The sequence below is a fragment of the Colobus angolensis genome, unplaced genomic scaffold (assembly GCF_000951035.1).
Source record: "Colobus angolensis palliatus isolate OR3802 unplaced genomic scaffold, Cang.pa_1.0 Scaffold77, whole genome shotgun sequence".
Lineage (NCBI taxonomy): Eukaryota > Metazoa > Chordata > Mammalia > Primates > Cercopithecidae > Colobus > Colobus angolensis.
Genome location: NW_012121487.1, coordinates 1,758,769 through 1,779,546, shown reverse-complemented (window position 1 = coordinate 1,779,546; position 20,778 = coordinate 1,758,769). Strand labels below are relative to the sequence as shown.

The window sequence follows — 20,778 nt, the reverse complement described above, 5'->3', positions numbered from 1 at the left end:
GTCAGATGGAAATCTGGGGGAAGGGCGTGCCAGGCAGAAAGCATGGAGATGTGAAATAGCATGACTTATGGGAGAGCTACAATAGGTTGGTGATGCTGGGGCTTAAGGAGGAAGGTGGTAAGGAATGAGCCTGGAAAGGAGGGCAGAAACCGAGTGCCAGCACGCTTGATGTGGAGCCAGTATAGCCAAAGGCCACCCCTACTTTCCTTGTCTGCTCTCCCTGTCTCTCTGAGGTAAGAAGCTCCTCCACACTCCCCTTTGCAGACTAAAGAGGCCTAATTTGTCAGCCTCTCATCTTAAGGCAGCATGAGGAGTTGCTCCCCATTCTTTAATGTGTGGCTTACGTCCCACCACCTCCAGGAAGCCACCCTTGACCACCGTCTGCCTTCAATGAACTCTACTGTCTCGACCACACTTTGGGATCTTCATTGCTGTTTTTCGTCACCCCATGTGAGTATAACTTGTCTCTACAGTGAGACTTTAAGTTCCTGAGGGTTGGGTATGTGAGTCACATGGTAATGTTTAATAAATACCAGTAAGAATGAATCCTTTAAATTTGGGTTTCAGGACATATGGCGAGTGTTTGAGCTTTGAGGTTGGACAGGCCTGGGTTTGATTCCAGCTTTATGACTGGTTACTAATTGGTAACTCTGGGCAAGTTTTAAAATCTGTTTAATGCCTCAGTTTTTTCATCTATAAAATGGGTGATGGCCTCAACTCACAGGCTGCTGTGAAGACATGGTTGTGGCTGGGGGTCAAGGGAAGCATTGAGGGCTTTTCAACAGTGGGGCTTTGAACAGGCAGCAAACAGCGGGAAGACGCCTGAGTGCGGTGCATCTGGAGGGCAGTGTGGAAAACCTGACGTGATCAGGCCCTGTGGTTGAGAGCTCCCAGCTTATTCACTAACCTGTTGGTGCTTGACAGTTACAAAGTACTTGGCTGGTGCTCTCACTGGAACTAAGGAAACTGAAGGCCTGAGAAGATAAGCAATTGGTCACATAGTGGGCGAGTGGCAAAGCTTGTGCTGGTGAGAAGGAAGGCAGAGGGTGGAGTGCACAACCTGTATATAAGGATATAGGAAGCAGTAATGTGCTGATAAATGTTGAACAGCTAGGAAAAGGTATAGCAAGTGGCTTCCAGGAAAACATAAGCTCTAATTTACAGTGTTAGCCGATTTCTGTGGTGTAAATACTCTGATCGTGACTGATTTCAAGCTGCTAATGTGACGTCACTGTGGAGTTAGGAAGAGATGTATGTGGATGATCAGAAGGTCATCTTGCCTGTGGTCACACAGCCATCCCTGTGGCAGAGAAGGGTTCCAGCCTGGGCAGTCTGACACTTGAGCCCAAGCTCTAAACATGACTGTCCTCCTCCTCCTCCTCCTGTTCATGACAGGATAGCCGTAACAAGGGGCATGAGCTGGCTCAGTGGCATCAGCTGTCAAGTTGCAGCCCATTTCCAGATAACCACTGATTTTTGGTGCTGGCATAGTTAGGGCTCTACCCAAGCTATCTCTCATCCTCATCCATGATGGCAGGACATGTTCTGATAGGCCCCATTTGGATCCCACTGGTACCGCCAGGAGAACTGGAGGCAAGAGTCTGGCCAGAAAGGTTAGCTGAGGCAGAAGGCAGCTTATGGGGGTGGAGTGAGTACAGAAATACCCAGGCCTGGAGTCTGCTCTCCAAAATTGATTTTTCACAGCCCAGAAACTATATCCAGCACTAAAAACCAACAAGAACAGCACATTTTTGCTACTAACAACATATTCATGATAATTTATTAGAAGATCATTAAATCTAAGTATGCGATCTGGAGCCTTGAACCAAGCAGGTGGCTCTGTTTGGGAATGGAGGAGTGGGAGGGAAATCAGGAATCCAGAAGGGAAGGGCAGGGAAGGCAGAGGATGCTGAAGGGGTTGGGGGTGGGTGCTAGAGGGCCTGGTCATGGGAAAACACATGAGATCCCAGGCTTGCATCTGAGGCCTGGTGCTGTGACTTCTTGTGTGTGTGTGTGTGTGTGTGGTGGCAGGGGTAGGGGGAATGACTATGTCATTGATAATAATAAGAATCAAGATTATTATTTTATATTTTATTTTTTTTTAGAGACAGGATAACGCTCTGCCACCCGGGCTGAAATGCGGTGGCACTATCACAGCTCACTGCAGCCTCAAACTCTTGGGCTCAAGCAGTCCTCTTCCCTCAGCCTCCTGGGTAGCTGGACTACAGGCACTCGCCACCATGTCCAGCTAATTTAAAAAATTTTTTAGTGTCTGGGTTTTGCTATGTTGTCCAGGCTGGTCTTGAACTTTTGGCTTCAATCAATCCTCATGCCTTGGGCTCCCAAAGTGCTGGGATTATAAGCATGAGCCACCACGCCTGGCCAGAATCAAGATTATTGTGCAAGAGCAATTGTCAGGTATCTGGGGTTGTGGCTTGTATTACAAGTAATATTTAGCTCTCAGTGTCAGGGTTAATGGGGGATTGGAGAGGTGAGAACTGATATACAGAGGGGACTCTGAGCTCATTTTGGGGGAGCTCTGTCCCTCCCTGACCTGGACACTTGCTGCTTACCAGACAGGAGAGCTGCTTTAGAAGCTTCCTATGTGTATATGTGTGCATGTGTGCGTGCATGGGCTAGTGTGTGCACACAACCATGTACACATGTGCATGTGTGTCCACCTGCTTACATGTTTTCTGGGTGTGTGTCTGTGTATGTGTGCATGGATCTCCTACCCTTTCCTCTTCCCATCTAGGGAGGGAGCTGGACAGAGGCCAAAGGGTGATGGGGAATCACGAGCCAGAGAGGAAGAGGCCTGCCTTTTAAAATCCCAGGTGTGCTGGGGAATTCCCTCTTGGTGACTTCCTTTCTGATTCCTAATGCTGCTGTGGTTAGAAATGAAAATGAATTCAGCTCTGGTCCCATCCTTTGGAACCCCCTCTACACACAGTGGGAGCTTAATAAATACTTGATGATGATGCTGAACCTGGGAAGCCAGCAGCTGTTCCTAGCTCTGACTCTCAGAGCCCCATGGGACAAACCAGACAGGGAACGACCATGGGGGAATCTTCAGTCTTCCTGCCAGATCCCTCTGTGACTCCACGCCCAGCTGTTAGGGAAAGGGCTGGAGCCATGGTCCGCTTCACACACCCCCTGCTTTGGAGAGGCCAGTTCTTCCTCAGCAGCTTCTCTGGTTTTTCCCCATCCAACATTTGAACAATATTTATTGAACAACCACTTTGTACTGAATATCATAGTGGAAATGCATCCTGGGAGACAGTATAGGATCTGTAGGGTCAGACTGACTAAGTTCAAATCCCAGCACCTTTAATTACAAGCGCGGTGACATCTGACAAATTACGTATCTATGTTTGAGTGTTTGAGTGTTTTTTCCCCTTTCCTTTCCTCCTTCTTCTTCTCCTCCTCCTCCTTCTTCTTCTTCCAATTTTCATCTGTAAAAGGAGAGTGATGACATCATTTTCGTGGGGTTGATGTGAGGGTTGGAAATAACAGAGAGGTGCCTGAACACGCGGCGTAGGCACTCAATCAATGGTAGGTGAATTTATCCACCCAGTGTTAGGAGGCGTGGATCCCCCCTGCTTCTGTGACCTTGACGTTGTTACTCAACATCTCTAAGCATGAGGCTTTGTAAATGAGACCATACTGCCCACCTCCTTGGGTGTTTGGAGAATGTATCCGGATAATAGGTGTGAAACAACCTATCGTAAACCCTGGTGGTTAATAAATGTTTGCCTTCCCCTCCGTCTGCCCCCTCATCAGGATGCACACCTCCCCTCCTTCGGAGGCCCTCTGTCCCTCCTCCCCATCGCCCAGCGTGAGCGAACATCCCTTATCGCCGTGGGCTTGCGGGTTGTGGCCATACCTGTCAGAGGAAAGAGGACAGTAGCTCAGCCCCGGGGTCCGGGAGCAAAAACTACAGTTCCCAGCCCTCGCTGCGCCACCACTGGGGCCGGAGACGAGGACGCCAGGCCCCTCCTCTGGGGAGGAGCCTATGCGGGGGGCGGAGCTAGGAGGAGGTTGGAGAGTTAAGCCAAGCCAATGAGACCAGCTGCTAATAAGTGGGCTTGGCTTACAATGTAACAGTGGCAGGAGGAGGCGAGCGAAGCTATTGAGCCAGCGAGGAGTGAAGCTGATCCTGGCCTCACACGCTCCTAGAGGACCACCTCCTGAGAGAGTTCTTTCACCCCCTCTTCTTTCTCCAGGCTCCCCTCCTGCTCTCCCTCCCTGCCCAATACAATGCATTCTTGAGTGGCAGCGTCTGGACTCCAGGCAGCCCCAGAGAACCGAAGCAAGCCAAAGAGAGAGGACTGGAGCCAAGACACTGGTGGGGGAGATTGGATGCCTGGCTTTCTTTGAGGACATCTTTGGAGCGAGGGTGGCTTTGGGGTGGGGGCTTGTGCTGCAGGGAATACAGCCAGGCCCCAAGATGGACACTTCTGGGCACTTCCATGACTCTGGGGTGGGGGACCTGGATGAAGACCCCAAGTGCCCCTGTCCATCCTCTGGGGATGAGCAGCAGCAGCAGCAGCAGCAGCAGCAGCAGCCACCACCGCCAGCGCCACCAGCAGCCCCCCAGCAGCCCCTGGGACCCTCGCTGCAGCCTCAGCCTCCGCAGCTTCAGCAGCAGCAGCAGCAGCAGCAGCAGCAGCCACCGCATCCCCTGTCTCAGCTCGCCCAACTCCAGAGCCAGCCCGTCCACCCTGGCCTGCTGCACTCCTCTCCCACTGCTTTCAGGCCCCCCCCTTCGTCCAACTCCACCGCCATCCTCCACCCTTCCTCCAGGCAAGGCAGCCAGCTCAATCTCAATGACCACTTGCTTGGCCACTCTCCAAGTTCCACAGCTACAAGTGGGCCTGGCGGAGGCAGCCGGCACCGGCAGGCCAGCCCCCTGGTGCACCGGCGGGACAGCAACCCCTTCACGGAGATCGCCATGAGCTCCTGCAAGTATAGCGGTGGGGTCATGAAGCCCCTCAGCCGCCTCAGCGCCTCCCGGAGGAACCTCATCGAGGCCGAGACTGAGGGCCAACCCCTCCAGCTTTTCAGTCCTAACAACCCCCCGGAGATCGTCATCTCCTCCCGGGAGGACAACCATGCCCACCAGACCCTGCTCCATCACCCTAATGCCACCCACAACCACCAGCATGCCGGCACCACCGCCAGCAGCACCACCTTCCCCAAAGCCAACAAGCGGAAAAACCAAAACATTGGCTATAAGCTGGGACACAGGAGGGCCCTGTTTGAAAAGAGAAAGCGACTGAGTGACTATGCTCTGATTTTTGGGATGTTTGGAATTGTTGTTATGGTGATAGAGACCGAGCTCTCTTGGGGTTTGTACTCAAAGGTAGGGGCTGTGGTTTCTCTTTATACCTTGAACAAAAGGAATATGTAGGTAGCAAGAGAGGGATTGAGAGAGGGGGATTGAAAGAGAGAGATTGAGAGAGAGAGAGAGAGATTGAGAGAGATTGGGAGGGAGACTTGGAGAGAAAGGTGGTGGTGGTGGTGAGAGGCGCTTGCTCAGTTATATTGAACACTCTAACTTCCCGTGGTTTTCCTTCTTGATCCCGGGAGAATTCATTCCTCGCTTCCTTTGGGGGGTAGGGGACATCCCCACACACTGTGTCTAATTTGCAGACTCTCTGTTAGGGAGGATTAAATAATCCCTTCTGAGAAATTGCTTTTGCTCCTGGCTCACTGGTACTAAAGCATAACCCAGCAGCTTAACGCACCAATTAATTACACTCCGCCTTGATGTGTTTGCCAGTTCCTGCGACTTCCCCTTCTTTCCTCCCCTCCCTGCTCCACTCCATTTTCCTGAGGATAAAAAAGAAATAAATGTCTGGGTGGGGGGTGGGGATTCCATACCATTGCCCAAGTCCCTTCTCTCCCTGTCTTCTTCCTCTCTTCCCAAGTTTCTATTTCCCTCCTCTTCTCAGAAATACTCAGGCAAAACAGAAAACCATTCATGACCTGTGTCTCCTGAGGGCATGGGGTAACAATATAGGTGGAGGAAATCAGTGGTCCTTTCCCTCAGGAGAGAGGACTCAGAATAAACCTGCTGCTGCTTTGTAAACATCTCCTGATAAAAATGGCTACAGGTGTTACCTGGGCAGAGCAGCTGGGCACCGCCTTGGCATCAGCTGGGGGAGCACCTCTCCTTGGGATGGGATGACAGGGCTTGCCAGGCGGTCCCCACGAGCCCGTGCCCCAGCTCAGCCCCAGTTCTCCCCTCCCACCTCAACTCCTTCTCCTTGGGATAAATAAAGATGAGTGTGTGTGAGTGTGCGCCCGGATTGCGGCCCGGATGGAGAACAGCAGGCACTGGCTTTAGGGGGGACCTGGCCCCACTGCTCCAGCCTGTCAATCCAGCCCCAAGACGGAGGAGGGGGTTTCCCTCCCAGAGGGAATGGAGATGGAGGAAGGTGGGTTTCTGCCGATGCTCTGCTTGCCGGGGAGCTCTCCTGCTGTGGGCTGGAAGGCTTGGAGACCTGGGAATCAGTGGACAAGTGGCTCCACGATACCCCCACCCCCAATTTGTGTGTGTGTGTGTGTGTGTGTGTGTGTGTGTATGTGTGTACGTATGCATGCGCCTGCTTGTTGCTTGGATTTTTCTATTTATTTGTCATTTGGGGCAGGGGGTGGCTGGCCGGGCTGGCCAGCGGGTAGCTGGGAGGGGTTCAGCTGTTGGAGGTTTCAAATAGAGCTTGTTTCAGGCAGGGCACAGCTGCTGCGAGACTGTCACATTCCTTATTGAAATCCAGCCGCAAAAACCTAGGAGGTGCTGATCGGATTTCCCCCATTCCCAGCATCTCGCTTTAACTGGGGATGGGCAGACTTTCCCGCCCTGGAAACGGGTGGGGCAGACCTGTCAGACGACCTGAATAGCCAGGACCAAGACTTCCAGGCAGAGGGTCCTCCAGCAACCCGGTTGCTGTCAGTGGGCTGCCCCAGCGGAGGGCAGCACCTGGAAGCCGCCTTAGTCAAAATAGCTCAAGGATGAGCGTCTCAGCGAGCAGAAGCGAGTGGGGTTTCCCCTGGAATCGCAGCTCACTTAGTCATTCCCTGTAATGAGCCTTTGCGTCTGCGGGTCCTTCTGCTCGCTGCCTTCTCAGAACCGCCTCTCCTGCTGGGCGCTCCAGGAGATGGGGCTGGCAGCCTCGCCAGGGCTGGCAGCTGCCCTGGTCACAGCCCTGGCTCTCTCCAGTCCTCCCTTGGAGATCAGGGGCCCTTGCTGGGGAAAACTGATGAAGGCCCCAATGCAAGGAGGGTGTGGGGAAGGGGCAGCCCCAGCATCTTCTCTTTCAGTGACACCGTGGTCAGAGTTCTTAAGGAAATGGCTCTTCCCAGAGGCAGTGGCTGTGCATACGATCTATGCACATTTGTCTTAATGTGACGGGAGGGTCACCACTCTTCAGGATCAGGCCCTCTTCCCTGCCTGAGGCAGGTGCCACCCCTGAGGGGGAACTCAGGGAAAGGGGCTTTCCCAGAGATGCAGAAGGCAGATTTTAGGTGAATGAAGGGGGAGGCCACCTGAGGTGCCTGGCTTCCCCCATTTCTGAATCACTGACGCTCATAGCAGCAGTGGTGTGCACTGAGGGGACAGCAGCTGAGAGGTCCTTCTTGCCTCAATTGCCACTTCCTGTGTGCCTTGGAGCTGCTCCTGAGATAAGCAGAGTTCATTTAACTTGCTCACCCACTCACCCATCCCTGCACTGGCCATCCAGGTTTTGAGTCATTTATGGAACAAGTATTTTCTGGGTGTCTCCTGTGTACCAGGCCCTGTAGACACCGCAGGGCCAAGGTAGATACCCCTGTCTTCTGGAAGCAAATGGGATGGTTTCAAGGAACTGGGCCAGAGTTGGAATCCCAGCTCTGCCACTACTATTTGTGTGATCTTGGATAAGTCATGGAGCTTTAGCGAGCCTGTTTCCCCAGCTGTCAAGGAGGGAGAATTAAATTAGAGACATATAAGGCATGTATCTGCCTGCTCAACAAATGGGACCTATGGTGATTGTTATTGATGATGACAATGATGAGAGGAAAGGAGATGTCTTTTTCCTGTTATCTAATTCTGGCTATAAAATGAGTTGGGGCCTTAACAGATTGGGATCTAAGACTTGTCAATGGAGTGAGAAGTTGTATCTGGGAGGGAAGAAGTTCTGAGAAGGGACTGGGTCTGACTGGAGACCACCTTTAAACATGGTCTGTTCTTGGGGGGAGGTGAATATCTGTGTCCCAGTTTCATGGAGGAAGTGGTCTCTTCTCCTCCACAGTCTGAGTAAGATGAGGAGTCACAGCCCAGGAGAGCTCAGGGATATTCAGTGGATCCTGGGGAGGGATGGGTGACAGTCTCTTTTGCTGGAGAGTTTTGTGTGCCTGGTTGGCCCTGCTGACCAGTCTGGAGGCAGGCGGATGGACGAGGCAGCCTCAGGGGTACCAGGCAGATTAGGTAATTCTGCCCTGCCAATGGCAGCTCCCACTCAAAGGCTCTTGGGAGGGGATTTTTCCCCAAGTGATTGAAGATTAACTGACCTTGTGCCTGAGCTGCTGCTTTCTGAAGTTCTCTGCCTATTTTCCCGTAGGGTTGTGGCCTTGCTGTTTACCTATGTTTGGCAGGTGCCTGTTGCTGGGGGAGCAACTTATCATGCAGGCCTGGGTCTCTTGAAAAGGAGGGTGGCATGTGCCCCGAGCATGTTCAGTTAATGCAAATGGGAGCCAGCGTGAGGGGGTTGAGCAACCGGGACAGAACATCCCCAGCTCCCGCCTCACAGGCCTGTAGGTGCTGATGTTGGAAGGAAGCTCTGCTAGGAGGCATCAGCATGGAGCAGGGAGGTGGGGCTTGATTCCTGGGTGAGCTCAGATAAGAGGGGAGCTTCTCATTATTATGCCTGGGACATGAGATCAAATGGCAGAGAGATGCCTGAGATGGCCCCAATGGGCTCCTAAAGGTACCAGGTGACCCTTGAACCAAATGAGGAGTCCCTTTTTCTTTTTTTTAATAGGCAGGTTTACTCTCTGAAGGCTTAGACATTGTGACGAGGCCTGGTCTAGAGATTCTGTTGAGAGTCTTAGTCACACCATCTCTACCTATCAGTGCCACCCGGATAGAGCAGCAAGGACCTGTGAAGTCCTTCTTGGTGTTCTTTATTTTCTTTTAGAACTGGTTTGGGGCACACCCACTCCACTGCATTAAATTACCTCTATGTTCTCTTCCCTGGGTTCAGAAAGAATTAGGGAGGGGAAAGACCTGGCTGCCCTCCCCTTTCCCCAGGCTGTGACTTCACCACCCTGACCCTGCCATCATGTTGGTGGCTGAGCTGGTACCTCTGTGTGGCTGGCAAGGCACCCATGGGCCTCGTTTCTCAGGACCTCAGGCGTTGGACTGCGGGATCGTCTCGGGGAGGCTGGAGAGTGTTCGGCTCTTCTTTCCCACCGGTCTGTACAACCTCAAGCCACTTCCCCATGCCTGGCCTCGAAACTAGTCTGCATCTCGCCTCCCAGGCAGAACCAGTCCTCTGCCCGCTCCCCTACCATGGCCCCGTCTCGCCTGCCCCACCGACTTCCTGCCCCTCTGCTCCTCTCTGCTCCCCCTGCCTGGTCTCGTTGCTGGGGTAACCCAGGTGGCAGAGAGGAGTTGGTGTGAAGCTGCTTATCTGGGTTGCCCTGTCTGCTCCCATGGTGGCTTCTTTTCCAACCTCTAGTTACTCTTTCTTCAGACAACCTCATGGGAGGCCACCCTGGTGGCACAGGTTTTTCCGCATGCCCGGGGAGCCTGGTCCTCTGGCCGTTCACTCTTTAAAGAGAATGGCCAAGGCTATTCTCTTAGGCCAAGGCCAACTTGTCTGTCTCTTTACAGACCTCAAAGAGGTCCATGAGTCCATCCCCAGCCTCCAGACCAAATGGCTGAGTAGTATCGCTGGTTCCAGTTCTGATCCTCTGCTCTCCCTGGTCATGGAAGCCCTGTCTGCAGAAGGGCAGAGCAGCAGCCCAGGCTTGGCTGGCCAAGTGGCTCTGCACCTTCTCTTTGGACCCAGGTGCTGTTTTGGGATAGGCTGTTGGCTGTCAGAGTCCTGGTATTTTTGAGAAGATGCCTCCGGGTACCAGTGCCTGTGTTTCAGGCCATGGCGGAAAAGTAGGAGTAGGATAGGTCCTTTCCAGCCCTTTCCACGGACCCTCCCTGTGGGGTGACCTGCAGGACCAGGATGCAGAAGGCAGGAGACTGGTTGAGAGCCTGTGAGCCCGCTGCTGAGGGCCCTGGGCACACATTTTGTCTTCACAGGTCACACTGAGTGTGTCGGCCCACAGGAGGGTGAGCGTGAAAATGGCCTTCTGACAGCGTGAAAATGGCCTTCTCTGCCGCCTGCCCCAGGGTGGTGGTGACTTTATTTATAATCTTTGTGGACAGTCTGTAAATGAGTCAAACATTTGTAACCCACAGGGGGACAGCTAACTTTTTATATATGCTTCTCTTTTGCATGTCATCACACTATTTATAACTGTCCTGGGGAAAGACTTCATCACACATCCGGACTTCCCTTCCCCACAGGCGGCGTTACCCGGGTGCTCGGCCAGGGGCATTCTGACTGGGGCATTTATCTCCTGCATAGCCTAACTAGAAAGCCATCTGATGGCCTCGTATTTCTCTTATTGCGCTTTCAGGAAGAGGGATTTGTAAGGCCATGGTCAAAAGATCTGCTTTAAAAAATATAAGGTACAGAAAATCAAAATGAAAAGAAATTTGAGTAACCTCTGTAGAGAATCTGGGGCCTGGATGGAAATGTAAGATCAGAATAGGGTGCTTCAGTTCTGTTGCAGTTATTTGTGAAGCACATTTGGGGGAGAAAATGAGTGTGTGTGGGGGTTGTGAGGGGCGGCTATATGTTGATGAAATACCACTTTACTCAGCTCAGTGACAGGGAGACCAGCACGTTCATTCGTAGTTCTTTTTCTTTTTCTTTCAAAACCCCAAAGGGAGAGCAAGAAAGCAAGCCACCTATTCCTCTTTAAATAATGAGGGTGGGGAATTCTGAGACTGTGCTGTTCCCAGGAGCTGTGGGGAGGAAAATTCTAGTGCCTTTTCTTCAGGTGAGGAAAGTCCGGAGGAGGCGAATGGGTTTTTAAGTGTCCCCTCCCCCGACCCTGTCATTCCACCCCCAGGTGCTCAGCTGGGATCTGAGGGAAAGGAGGGGAGGAGCGGCTGGGGGCAGGGACCACGCTACTTTCTGGTCGCCCAGCACTTCAGCTGGGCTGGCCGGGATGTTGCTGAGTGACAGGAGAGGGGAAGGCAAGGACCGTTTGCTGAGCGCTGGGCTGGCTTTGCATTACACCCGGGAGTACGAGGAGCAGGTCGTGCTCACCGCCCCCTGTGTAGATGAAGTCACCAGGCCATGCTGACACGCTAGTGGTGGTGGTGCTGAGATAAGAGCCCAGGCCCGTTTAGCTCCCGAGGTCGTGTCCTTTCCCTTGCCTGCTGCTGCTGGTTAGATTGCCCATATCCTTAAAACAGACAAATTGAGTTTATGGCCCTGAGACCCGTGATGCAAAATGTTGGGACAGGAGGAACTTTACCACGAGCTGGGCAGGAAGGGCTCGATGGAGGGCAGGAGATGCCAGTGCAGGACCTGGAGAAGACAGTGCTGAAGGGGTGACAAGGGCAAGTGTGGGCCCCCAGGGTAGCCTAGGATCAGGGTGAGATTGTGGACTGGCCCACGGTCAGTTCTTGATGCCTCCTCTCTGGAGTCTGGTGCTGCTGCCCTCAGGGTGATACCGGGCAGGCTGTGAGGAGGGTAGGTGTGGGGATTACAGGGAAAATGAAAGCCCATCCTGCAAAACCTCCTGCCACAGCTCCTAGCACTCCCACCTTCCACCCCTGGAGGGCCAGCAGGACCCCTAGACCTGACTGGACATGTCCATACACAGCTCTCTCACCTCTCACCTCTGCCTTGCTCTTCTTTTTTTTTTTTTTTTTTTTTTTTTTTTGAGATGGAGTCTCGCTCTGTCGCTCAGGCTGGAGTGCAGTGGCCGGATCTCAGCTCACTGCAAGCTCCGCCTCCCGGGCTTATGCCATTCTCCTGCCTCAGCCTCCCGAGTAGCTGGGACTACAGGCGCCAGCCACCTTGCCCGGCTAGTTTTTTTGTATTTTTTTTTAGTAGAGACGGGGTTTCACTGTGTTAGCCAGGATGGTCTCGATCTCCTGACCTCGTGATCCGCCCGTCTCGGCCTCCCAAAGTGCTGGGATTACAGGCTTGAGCCACCGCGCCGGGCCTGCTCTTCTTTTAGGCTGCCTTTTTCCTCCAGCACTGACTGTGTGGCTGTTTATCAGGGGTCAGTCACATGAGCTCAGCATCTTACATCTTACAAGGCATTTTCATCCCTGGGTCCTTCATGACCCTCACGACGGCTGGCCCAGGGCTCATGATGACCAGCTATCTCAGGGATGAGAAAACTCGGCTGAACAGGGGGTCCCAGGGTTCAGTGACTCACTCCAGGTGCCCATCTCAGGAGAGATGGTTCTAGAATGAGAGCTCAGGTCTCAGTGCACTTCTGGTTTCCCTATTGCAAATCTCACCACAAACTTCTGCTGGGGATTTGAGCGAGGGACCTCGAAGGGTTTCTCCATTCCTGGTTCTAGAAGTTTCTTCTTCATTCTTGAGTCCCATTTTCCTGTGTCCCTGTCTGTGCCTCATGCCTCTGTTGAGCTCTGTTGTGGGCACTGAGTGCCGGGAAAAGGCCTGTCTCTGCTTTGAGCCCCTCAGGAGGCGCTTCTGCCTCTTGCTTCCAGCTTGTTGTGTGATCTTTTGTCGAGTCCCTTCTCTTTGGGTCTCGTTTCTCTGGCCTTAAAACAGGAGCTGAACTCCCTTCCTGTGCTGAGGCTTTGCAATCCGATTCCAGATCATGTTTCATCACAAGGATGAGCAGCCACAGTCCCGAGAGTCCTGTTCTCAGGGGTGTCAGGCAGCACCCAGATGGCATCCATCCCAGGCGGGCGGTGGTTTATGGTGTTGGTGCTTGGGAGGACTGAGGAAGGAGACAGTGACTCAGGCTGGGGATGCTGGGTGGATTCCCTGTGAGGGGTTGGGGGGTCCCTGAAGGTCTAGACAAGCCAGGATGGGAGGGGCCCGGGCAGGGGCTCAATTCTGAGTGTGAGAAGTCCGGGGAGAGGGGGCAGAGTGTGTTTAAGGAATAGAGCGGGCATGAGGACGGCTTCAGGTTGCTGCCATGTGGTGCACACAAGGGCATGTAGGGAGGACAGAAGAGACTGTCTCGTCAGGAAAGGCTTTGGGCAGCAGTGAACACAGGCCCAGGGCAAGGGCACAGTGATGGATGGAATATTTGGTAGCATCGGTAACCTCCAGGGCTGCAGAGTTCCACACACTCAGGCCCTGAAGACCTGATATCCTTTCTCAGAGGTGGCCAGGCTTGGTAGTTAAGTTCTTGGATCCAGGCACGGTGGCTCATGCCTGTAATCTCAGCACTTTGGGAGGCTGAGGCAGGTGAATCACCTGAGGTCAGAAGCTCGAGACCAGCCTGGCCAACATGGCGAAATCCCATCTCTACTAAAAATACGAAAATTAGCCTGACGTGGTGGCGCACGCCTGTAATCCCAGTTACTCAGGAGGCTGAGGCTGGAGAATCACTTGAACCTGGGAGGCGGAGGTTGCAGTAAGCTGAGATCACACCACTGCATGCCAGCACGGGCGACCGAGCGATACTCTGTCTCAAAAAAAAAAAAAAAAAACGCTTGGGTGGCACACCAGTGATGTGTCCTCTGGGAACTTACTGAACCCAATGCCTATTTCCTCAATGTTAAGAGGGAATCCCAACTACTGGCTGTAGCACAGCAGCCAGCACAGAGCCAGCCACACACTGGGTCTCAGCAGCTGGCAACTGTTGTCTTTATTAGAGTGGTGGTTACAAGATGCCATCTGGAGCATCAAGACTGGAGGGGCATGTGCGCCCACGTCACCCCTCCACTGTCTGCAGGTGGCCATAGATGAGCTGGTGTCCCTGCCTGGGGAGCACGTGTGGAATACGCCCCTTTTCTCATGAGGTCAAATGGCCTCCCCTCCATGACCAGCTCCCCAGTCATGTTTCTGGATAGATCTTGCTGGGTGAATCTGTGTGAGTAAAAAGGAAGTGAGCTGTTCCCTGGAGAGCGGGGCTGCAGTGGTGGCCTGGGCTGGACTTCTGGAGCCTTCTTACCCCATGGGGCCCAGTTATTCTACACTCAGTCAGCAATTTGTGGTCTGGGCAGAGCTAACCGGGTGTGGACATGCAAATCAGACAGGTGGAGAGAGAACAAAAATAAACCCGTGGGGCCAGGCCAGAGGCTGAGAGGCCTGGAGGAAGGTCAGGGGGACATACAATGACCAGGCAGAAAAAGGCTGAGAGAGCAGGGCCCCGGGAAGAGCTGAACCGGGAAGCTGGCCTGTTACAGAAACAGGGAAGAAAAGCATTGCTACAGCTTGCCTGATGCGTCACCAAGAGAACACAATTTCCCCTTCAGGACTTGAGTCAGGGTGCTTCCTAGAATTCCAAAGGTCCTTTCTGCCCCTTCACCCTGCTTGGAGCGCCAGGGCTGCGGCAGTGGGTGACGTTCCCAGCCAGGTGCCAGGGGGCAGGCAGCAAGAGCAGCTGGGCAGGGGAAGGACGTGCCTAGGGCTTGCCCTTCGTGGAAGCCATATTTTTTTCACAAGCCCTGGTGGCAGGGTAACCAGAGTTGTATTCTGAGCAGAGCCTTGATGATACTAAATGAACAGCATGCAAATGATGTGTGAAATAATATGCAAATTGGCATCTGTTATTTTTGAGTCAGCTTGTTGGGCATTTTTCTTACAGGACAGGAGTGATGCTCAGTGTCAAATGAACAGGAAAGTCAGCTTAAAGGACACTCCTTGCAAGGGCTGAGCTGGCACCTGCTCCTTAGAGCTTGCTCATACCAGGCCTGCCAGGCAACATCTATAAAGAGAGTTGTTTGGTGTTTTGCTTCAGGTTATAGATGGAGAGATCTATAAAGGTGGGTGTCCTGCCCAGGGTTACCCAGTACATAGGGAGGAGGAAGCAGATGACCTGTTGCCTGGCCTGAGCCATCGAACCTTGCTGACCTGTGAGTGGCTTTGAACTGAGGGCGCCCTGCAGGGAGGCAGGGACAGGCTGCCCTTGCTCATTCTAGCCCATCTGCCACTGTTGGTTTTCCTTAAGCTCTGTGTCTCAAACTCTCTCAGCCTCATTGTCCCTGTTTGTAATGGATGTGTGGAGACTGACATCCACTAGCCTGGGGAGGATGACACTTGCTAATGGTTGGTCAAGTGGCCAACCCGGCAGTGGGCGCTCCTGGGCTGCCAGCAAATGGTGGCTCCTCCTAGCCCCTTTGCCTGAGTTGGCACCTGCTTGCCTCCTCACAGGCTTCCACTAGCAGGGAGTTTTGCAGAGCAAAACCCCTTTTGAGATTTCTGATTTTAACAAATTGGAGTTTAGCTATTTTCTTTCTTTTCTGTCTTCCAGTGGGTAAGATGTTGGCCCCCAAAAAGCTCCCATACATGGGAGTGCCTGGAGCTGCCGGCATGGGTGATGTTACCTTCTCCCAGGGTGAGGGCTTGGGGAAGGCATGTTGCTCAGGGCTGAGCCACCGCCTTTGGAGGAGCTCAGAGCTGGATGGCATTGGTGGAGGATGCAGGGGAGGCCTCCTCAGGGAGGCACCATACCTGCCCTGGATGGCCAAGCTCTGTTGGCCAGACAGGTGTGCTAGCCTGGGTGGGCATGATCTCTGCATATGCCTCCCAGCCCTGTGAGGAAGGCAGGGAAAGTACCATCCTCCTCCTTATAGGACCCCAAGACCCATAGAAGTTATGTGGTGGCTCACACCTGTAATCCAGCACTTTGGGAGGCCGAAGTAGGAGGATCGGTTGAGCCCAGGAGCTCGAGACCAGCCTGGACAACATAGTGAGACTTTGTCTCAAAAAAAAAAAAAAAAAAAGTTATGTGACTTGTCCAAGGCTACTCAGCATTGTTAGTGGCAGGGGTATAGCTGGAATCTAGGAATTCTTGGTTTTAGTTCTTCCTCTCTTTTTCTTTTTCCCATCCCTCTTTTGGAAACATATCCTGAACACCCACTGTGTGGCAAGCCCTGCTCCAGGCGGCAGGAATGTAGAAAATCTGTGCCTTACGTACTCCGGGGGGGGTCTCTCCCCAGCCAGATGTGGTGTTCTCCACCAACTCTTCCTAAGAGAGCACAGCCTTTCCCCGTAGGCCTGGATTCAAACCCTGGCTATTCAGCTGTGTGGCCTTGCACAGCGGCCTCTTTATCTGGGAGGTGGAATTTTAATTCCTCTTGTGGGTGGAGAGGTGGAGAATTCAACGTGGAGCAGAGCTGGCACCCAGGAGGCTCTTGTCCGTGCTGGGCAGTGGTGGGTTTTGCCTTTGGTTGTTTCTTCTGAGAGCTCAGTGGCCTTGGGATCATACAAGGTCCCTCACAGCTGGGCCCAGGGTTCCCAGCCCCTCGTGCTCTGGGCTGGACCTGGTGTTAAGCTCTGCCAAGATGCTTTCCTCTACTCTGGGAGAGTAATGGTGCTGAGCCTGGTAGGAGGGCATTTTGGCAGAAGACACCTGACGGGGTGCACACTATGTGCCAGCGATGGAAAGATCCCTCAAGAGTGAAATGAAATTGATGCAAGCTGAGAGCAAGTCTAGGATGGAGTGGAGTCATGAGGGTTTCCTCGTGGGTGGATGGGATCATATATAATGCTTGTGTCCACAGCAGCTTGGGGGAAATGCACCGCTTTCATAAAATGGGAACTTATTTTTCCTTTCATAAGAATGACTCCAAAGCAACACCAGGTCTTATTCAGGAGTGAAGAGGTGACAGGCGGCGGAGGAGAAGAGAATATTTATTAAGGACCTATTATGTGCGTTTACACACCTCATCTCATTAAGCCCTCACAGCAACCCTATGAGGTAGATATAATTCTCCCCATTTTACAGATGACAGATCTAAGACTCAGAGAGGTTAAGTGACTTTCCCAGGGTCTCACAGCTGGGAGGTGGTGGAGTTCGGATTTGCACATAGGGGAGTGTCTCTGACACCCGCACACTGTGCAGCAGACACACTTTTGCGTATCATACCCTAGACTGGGCTCTTTCAAGCCAAAAAGCTTCTCCTTGCCTCCCTGAGCTCTCCACTTCTGCCCACCCTGCCCCTTACTGTGCCACCCTCACTGCCCTTCCAGCCTCCCCCAGAGCCTCAGGGGATGTTTTGTGCTCTTGGAGGGAGGAGGGGAGGAGGGGAGGAGGAGAGGACGGGAGGAGGGGAGGAGGATGCTGTCAGTTTAGATACAGGGGTTTGCTGAAGCTCTAGGTGCTGTCTGGGCTCTGGGGCTGAGGAAAGTCTCCTGTGGGCCCTGGAGGGGCCAGCCGAGCCCTCAGCAGCATGTGTCCTAGTGTTCTTGCCGCAGCTCTGTGGCTTCCCAGCTGTGCAACCTCATTGAGAAAACTGACCTCTTTGAGCCTCAGTCTCCAGGTCTGTGAATGGGATTAACAGTGTTTTCTCCCTGTCATGAGAATGGGTGTCATGAGGAATAAACCAGACAAGGGCATCCCCTGGCGTGTTCTGGTTGGCTCTGGAGGTTCAGCACCAAATAGACATGGAGCTCACAGACTGGTGGGGGAGGCAGGCACTGAATAAGTAGCAACAGGTCTGATGTAAGCTTTGCGAGAGACAAGGCCACATACATGTGGCTTGGGTTTGACCCACAAGCCTGAGACTTGATGTCCCATGCGTCTGTCTGCTCCCCTTCCCCCTGTTTCCTGAAGGTCCATCTCATCCTCACTTCTTCCATCCTCCCTCGTGTCTGTCTCCCAGGCCACCCTTTGATTCTTCTAAACGGGCCATCTAGCCTGGCATTAGGAGAACAGGCTTTAGCGCCGGGCAGATCTCCGGTACAGCGCTGGCTGTGTCGCTCACTGTAGGCTGTGTGGCTTCGGGAGGCTGTCTCGGTGCTTTGATTCGCAGTTTCCATGGGGGGAATCCTAACCTGGCCGCTGGGGCTGTCATGAGAGTTAATGAGACTGCTGTTTGTAAGGCATGGGACATGGTTTCTGGCACCCATGGAGCGCTCTGTGAAGGCCAGCTGAGTTGCAGGTGCGGGGAAGCGTCCTGGGCTAGGTGTGGGCAGCTTGGTTTCTGGGCCTCTGTTTTGTCATCTAGAGAGTGAGAGAAGGAGCCTGAGAAGGGGATGTTTCCTGCACTGGCCATCTGCGGAAGGTCGTGAGCACCAGATGGAGTTACAGAGAAAACTGGAAGAAAGCTGTGCTATTCCAGCTGGAGGGGGTCCTCATGGATGGTGCATGTTGGCAGGGTGGGCTGTGGGGGGCGTTATCGTCCTGTCCCACAGGCGAAAGCCTGTGAAGACCTAGTGGCTAAGGGGATTTTCTCACTCTCAGGAGACAGCTGAGAGACAGGCCCTTCTGGCCAGCCTCCCTCCCTGCTGCCTCCTCCCTGCAGGCCAGCCCTTGGCACGAGGCCTGCTTGTCTCCTGAACCCTCCTAGCAGCAGGGATTTAATTACTATAATGTAAGTAGCTGTGGCTTGAGGCCTTCTGGTGGAGGGGAAACAGATTTGTCTTCCACTAGGAGAATAAAAGTCTATGGAAAGGAAAAGAAATGTACTTTTCCCTGAGGTACCTGAGGCTGTTGGTCTCAGGGGAGCTTCCCTCAAGGCAGGGAGAGGGAGCATGGGTGGCAGCAGGAGGAAGCACCACGTCTGACTCAAGGACCCTTGGCGCTCGCTTTTGCTTTCTGTGGGATGACTCAGCTAAGCTGCCTCTGTTTCCCCAATGACCCTGCTAACAGATCCGCCTGACATTCAATAGGCATCTGTCAAGCACCTACCACATGTTAGGCACTTAGAAACTTCCAGCTGAGTAGCGAGCCCAGGCGGAAAAATAATTTTATTCATTTGACAAAGTTATTGAATGCCTGTTATGTGCCAGTGTATTGTTCTAGGCACCACGGATATACAGTTATGCGTTGCACAGTTAAGGAATGTGTCATTAGGCGATTTCATCATCGTGCAAACATCATGCAGTGCGCTTACACAGACTAGGTGGCATGGCCTTCGGCACACGAGGCCGTATGGTGGAGCCTACTGCTCCCAGGCCACAAACCTGTACAGCCCGCTACTGTATTGAATACTGTAGGCAATCATAACACAATGGCAAGTATGTATCTAAACATAGAAAAGGTACAGTAGAAATACTGTACAATGGATACAAAATACTACACTTGTGTAGGGCACTCACCATGAATGGAGCTTGCAGGACTGGAGATTGCTGTGGGTGAGTCAGCCAGTGAGTGGAGAGTGAATGTGAGGGTCTAGGACGTGACTGTACACTAGTGTAGGCTTTATAAACACTGTTCCCTTAGGCTAACTACATTTATTTAAAATAGTTTTTTCTTCAATAACAAGTTAACCTTACCTCACTATAACTTTTTTGTTTGTTTGTTTTGTTTGAGACAGAGTCTCACTCTGTAGCCCAGGATGGAGTGCAGTGGCACGATCTCGGCTCACTGCAACTTCAACCTCCCAGGTTCAAGGAATTCTCCTGCCTCAGCCCCCTGGGTACCTGGGATTACAGGCATGCGCCATCACACCCAGCTTATTTTTGCATTTTTAGTAGAGACGGGGTTTCTCCATGTAGGCCGGGCTGGTCTCAAACTCCTGACCTCAAGTGATCCACCTGCCTTGGCCTCCCAAAGTGCTGGGATGACAGGCATGAGCCACTGTGCCTGGCCAAATTTTTCACTTTATAAGATTTTTATACTCTTTTGTAATAACACAAACACATTATACAATTGCACAAAAGTATTTTCTTTATATTCTTACTTTATAAGCTTTTTTCCATTTTAGAAATATTTGTTTAAAAAGATGCATTTTTACTTACAAAATTTTTTCTTTTGGTTAAAAACTGAGACACAAACACACATTAGCCTGGGCTGACAGAGGTTTGGGATCATCCAGATGTCACGAAGTGACAGGAATTTTTTCAGTTTCATTATAATTGTACAGGACCTTGACTGAAATGTCATTATGTGACGCATGACTGTAGTAGAAAAAACCCACAAAAGAGAAAAATCTTTGCTGTCAGAAATTTATATTTTAATAGGTAAACCTGATAGTAAACTATGTAAGTTAATTCTGTATTATGTTTGATGGTGATAAGTGCTATGATGAGCATTATGAAGAGCTTCTTCCCTCCCAGATACAACTTCTCACTCCATTGACAAGTCTTAGATCCCAATCTGTTAAGGCCCCAACTCACTTTACAGCCAGTTAGATAACAGGAAAACGACATCTCTTTTCCTTTCATCATTGTCATCATCAATAACAATCACAATTGTTAGGACCATTCTGGATGGGAGTGCAGGGGCTTCTGAGAGGAGAATGGTCATAATATTTTATTTATTTTTTAATTAATTAATTATTATTATTATTTTTGAGACGGAGACTCACTCCGTCGCCAAGGCTGGAGTGCAGTGGCACAATCTCGGCTCACTGCAAGCTCCGCCTCCCGGGTTCACTCCATTCTTCTGCCTCAGCCTCCGGAGTATCTGGGACTACAGGTGCCCGCCACAATGCCTGGCTAATTTTTTGTATTTTTAGTAGATATGGGGTTTCACCGTGTTAGCCAGGATGGTCTCAATCTCCTGACCTCGTGATCTGCCCGCCTCGGCCTCCCAAAGTGCTGGGATTACAGGCATAAGCCA

The 20,778-nt window shown here is 52.2% G+C and overlaps 1 protein-coding gene across 5 annotated transcripts in view; it reads left to right on the top strand.

The window, feature by feature from the left end:
* The first annotated feature begins 4,134 nt into the window (after positions 1 to 4,134).
* Positions 4,135 to 20,778, top strand: part of KCNN3 (potassium channel, calcium activated intermediate/small conductance subfamily N alpha, member 3) — a 177,343-nt gene continuing 160,699 nt past the window's right edge. For 3 of the 5 annotated variants that reach the window (XM_011928234.1, XM_011928233.1, XM_011928232.1), the window contains exon 1: positions 4,135 to 5,362. In XM_011928234.1, the coding sequence (XP_011783624.1) occupies positions 4,448 to 5,362 (915 nt within the window). In that variant the 5' untranslated portion in view covers positions 4,135 to 4,447. Of the gene's footprint in view, positions 5,363 to 6,056; positions 6,441 to 14,867; positions 15,035 to 20,778 lie in introns of those variants that run through there. The other 2 variants (XM_011928235.1, XM_011928236.1) reach the window with 2 other exon arrangements.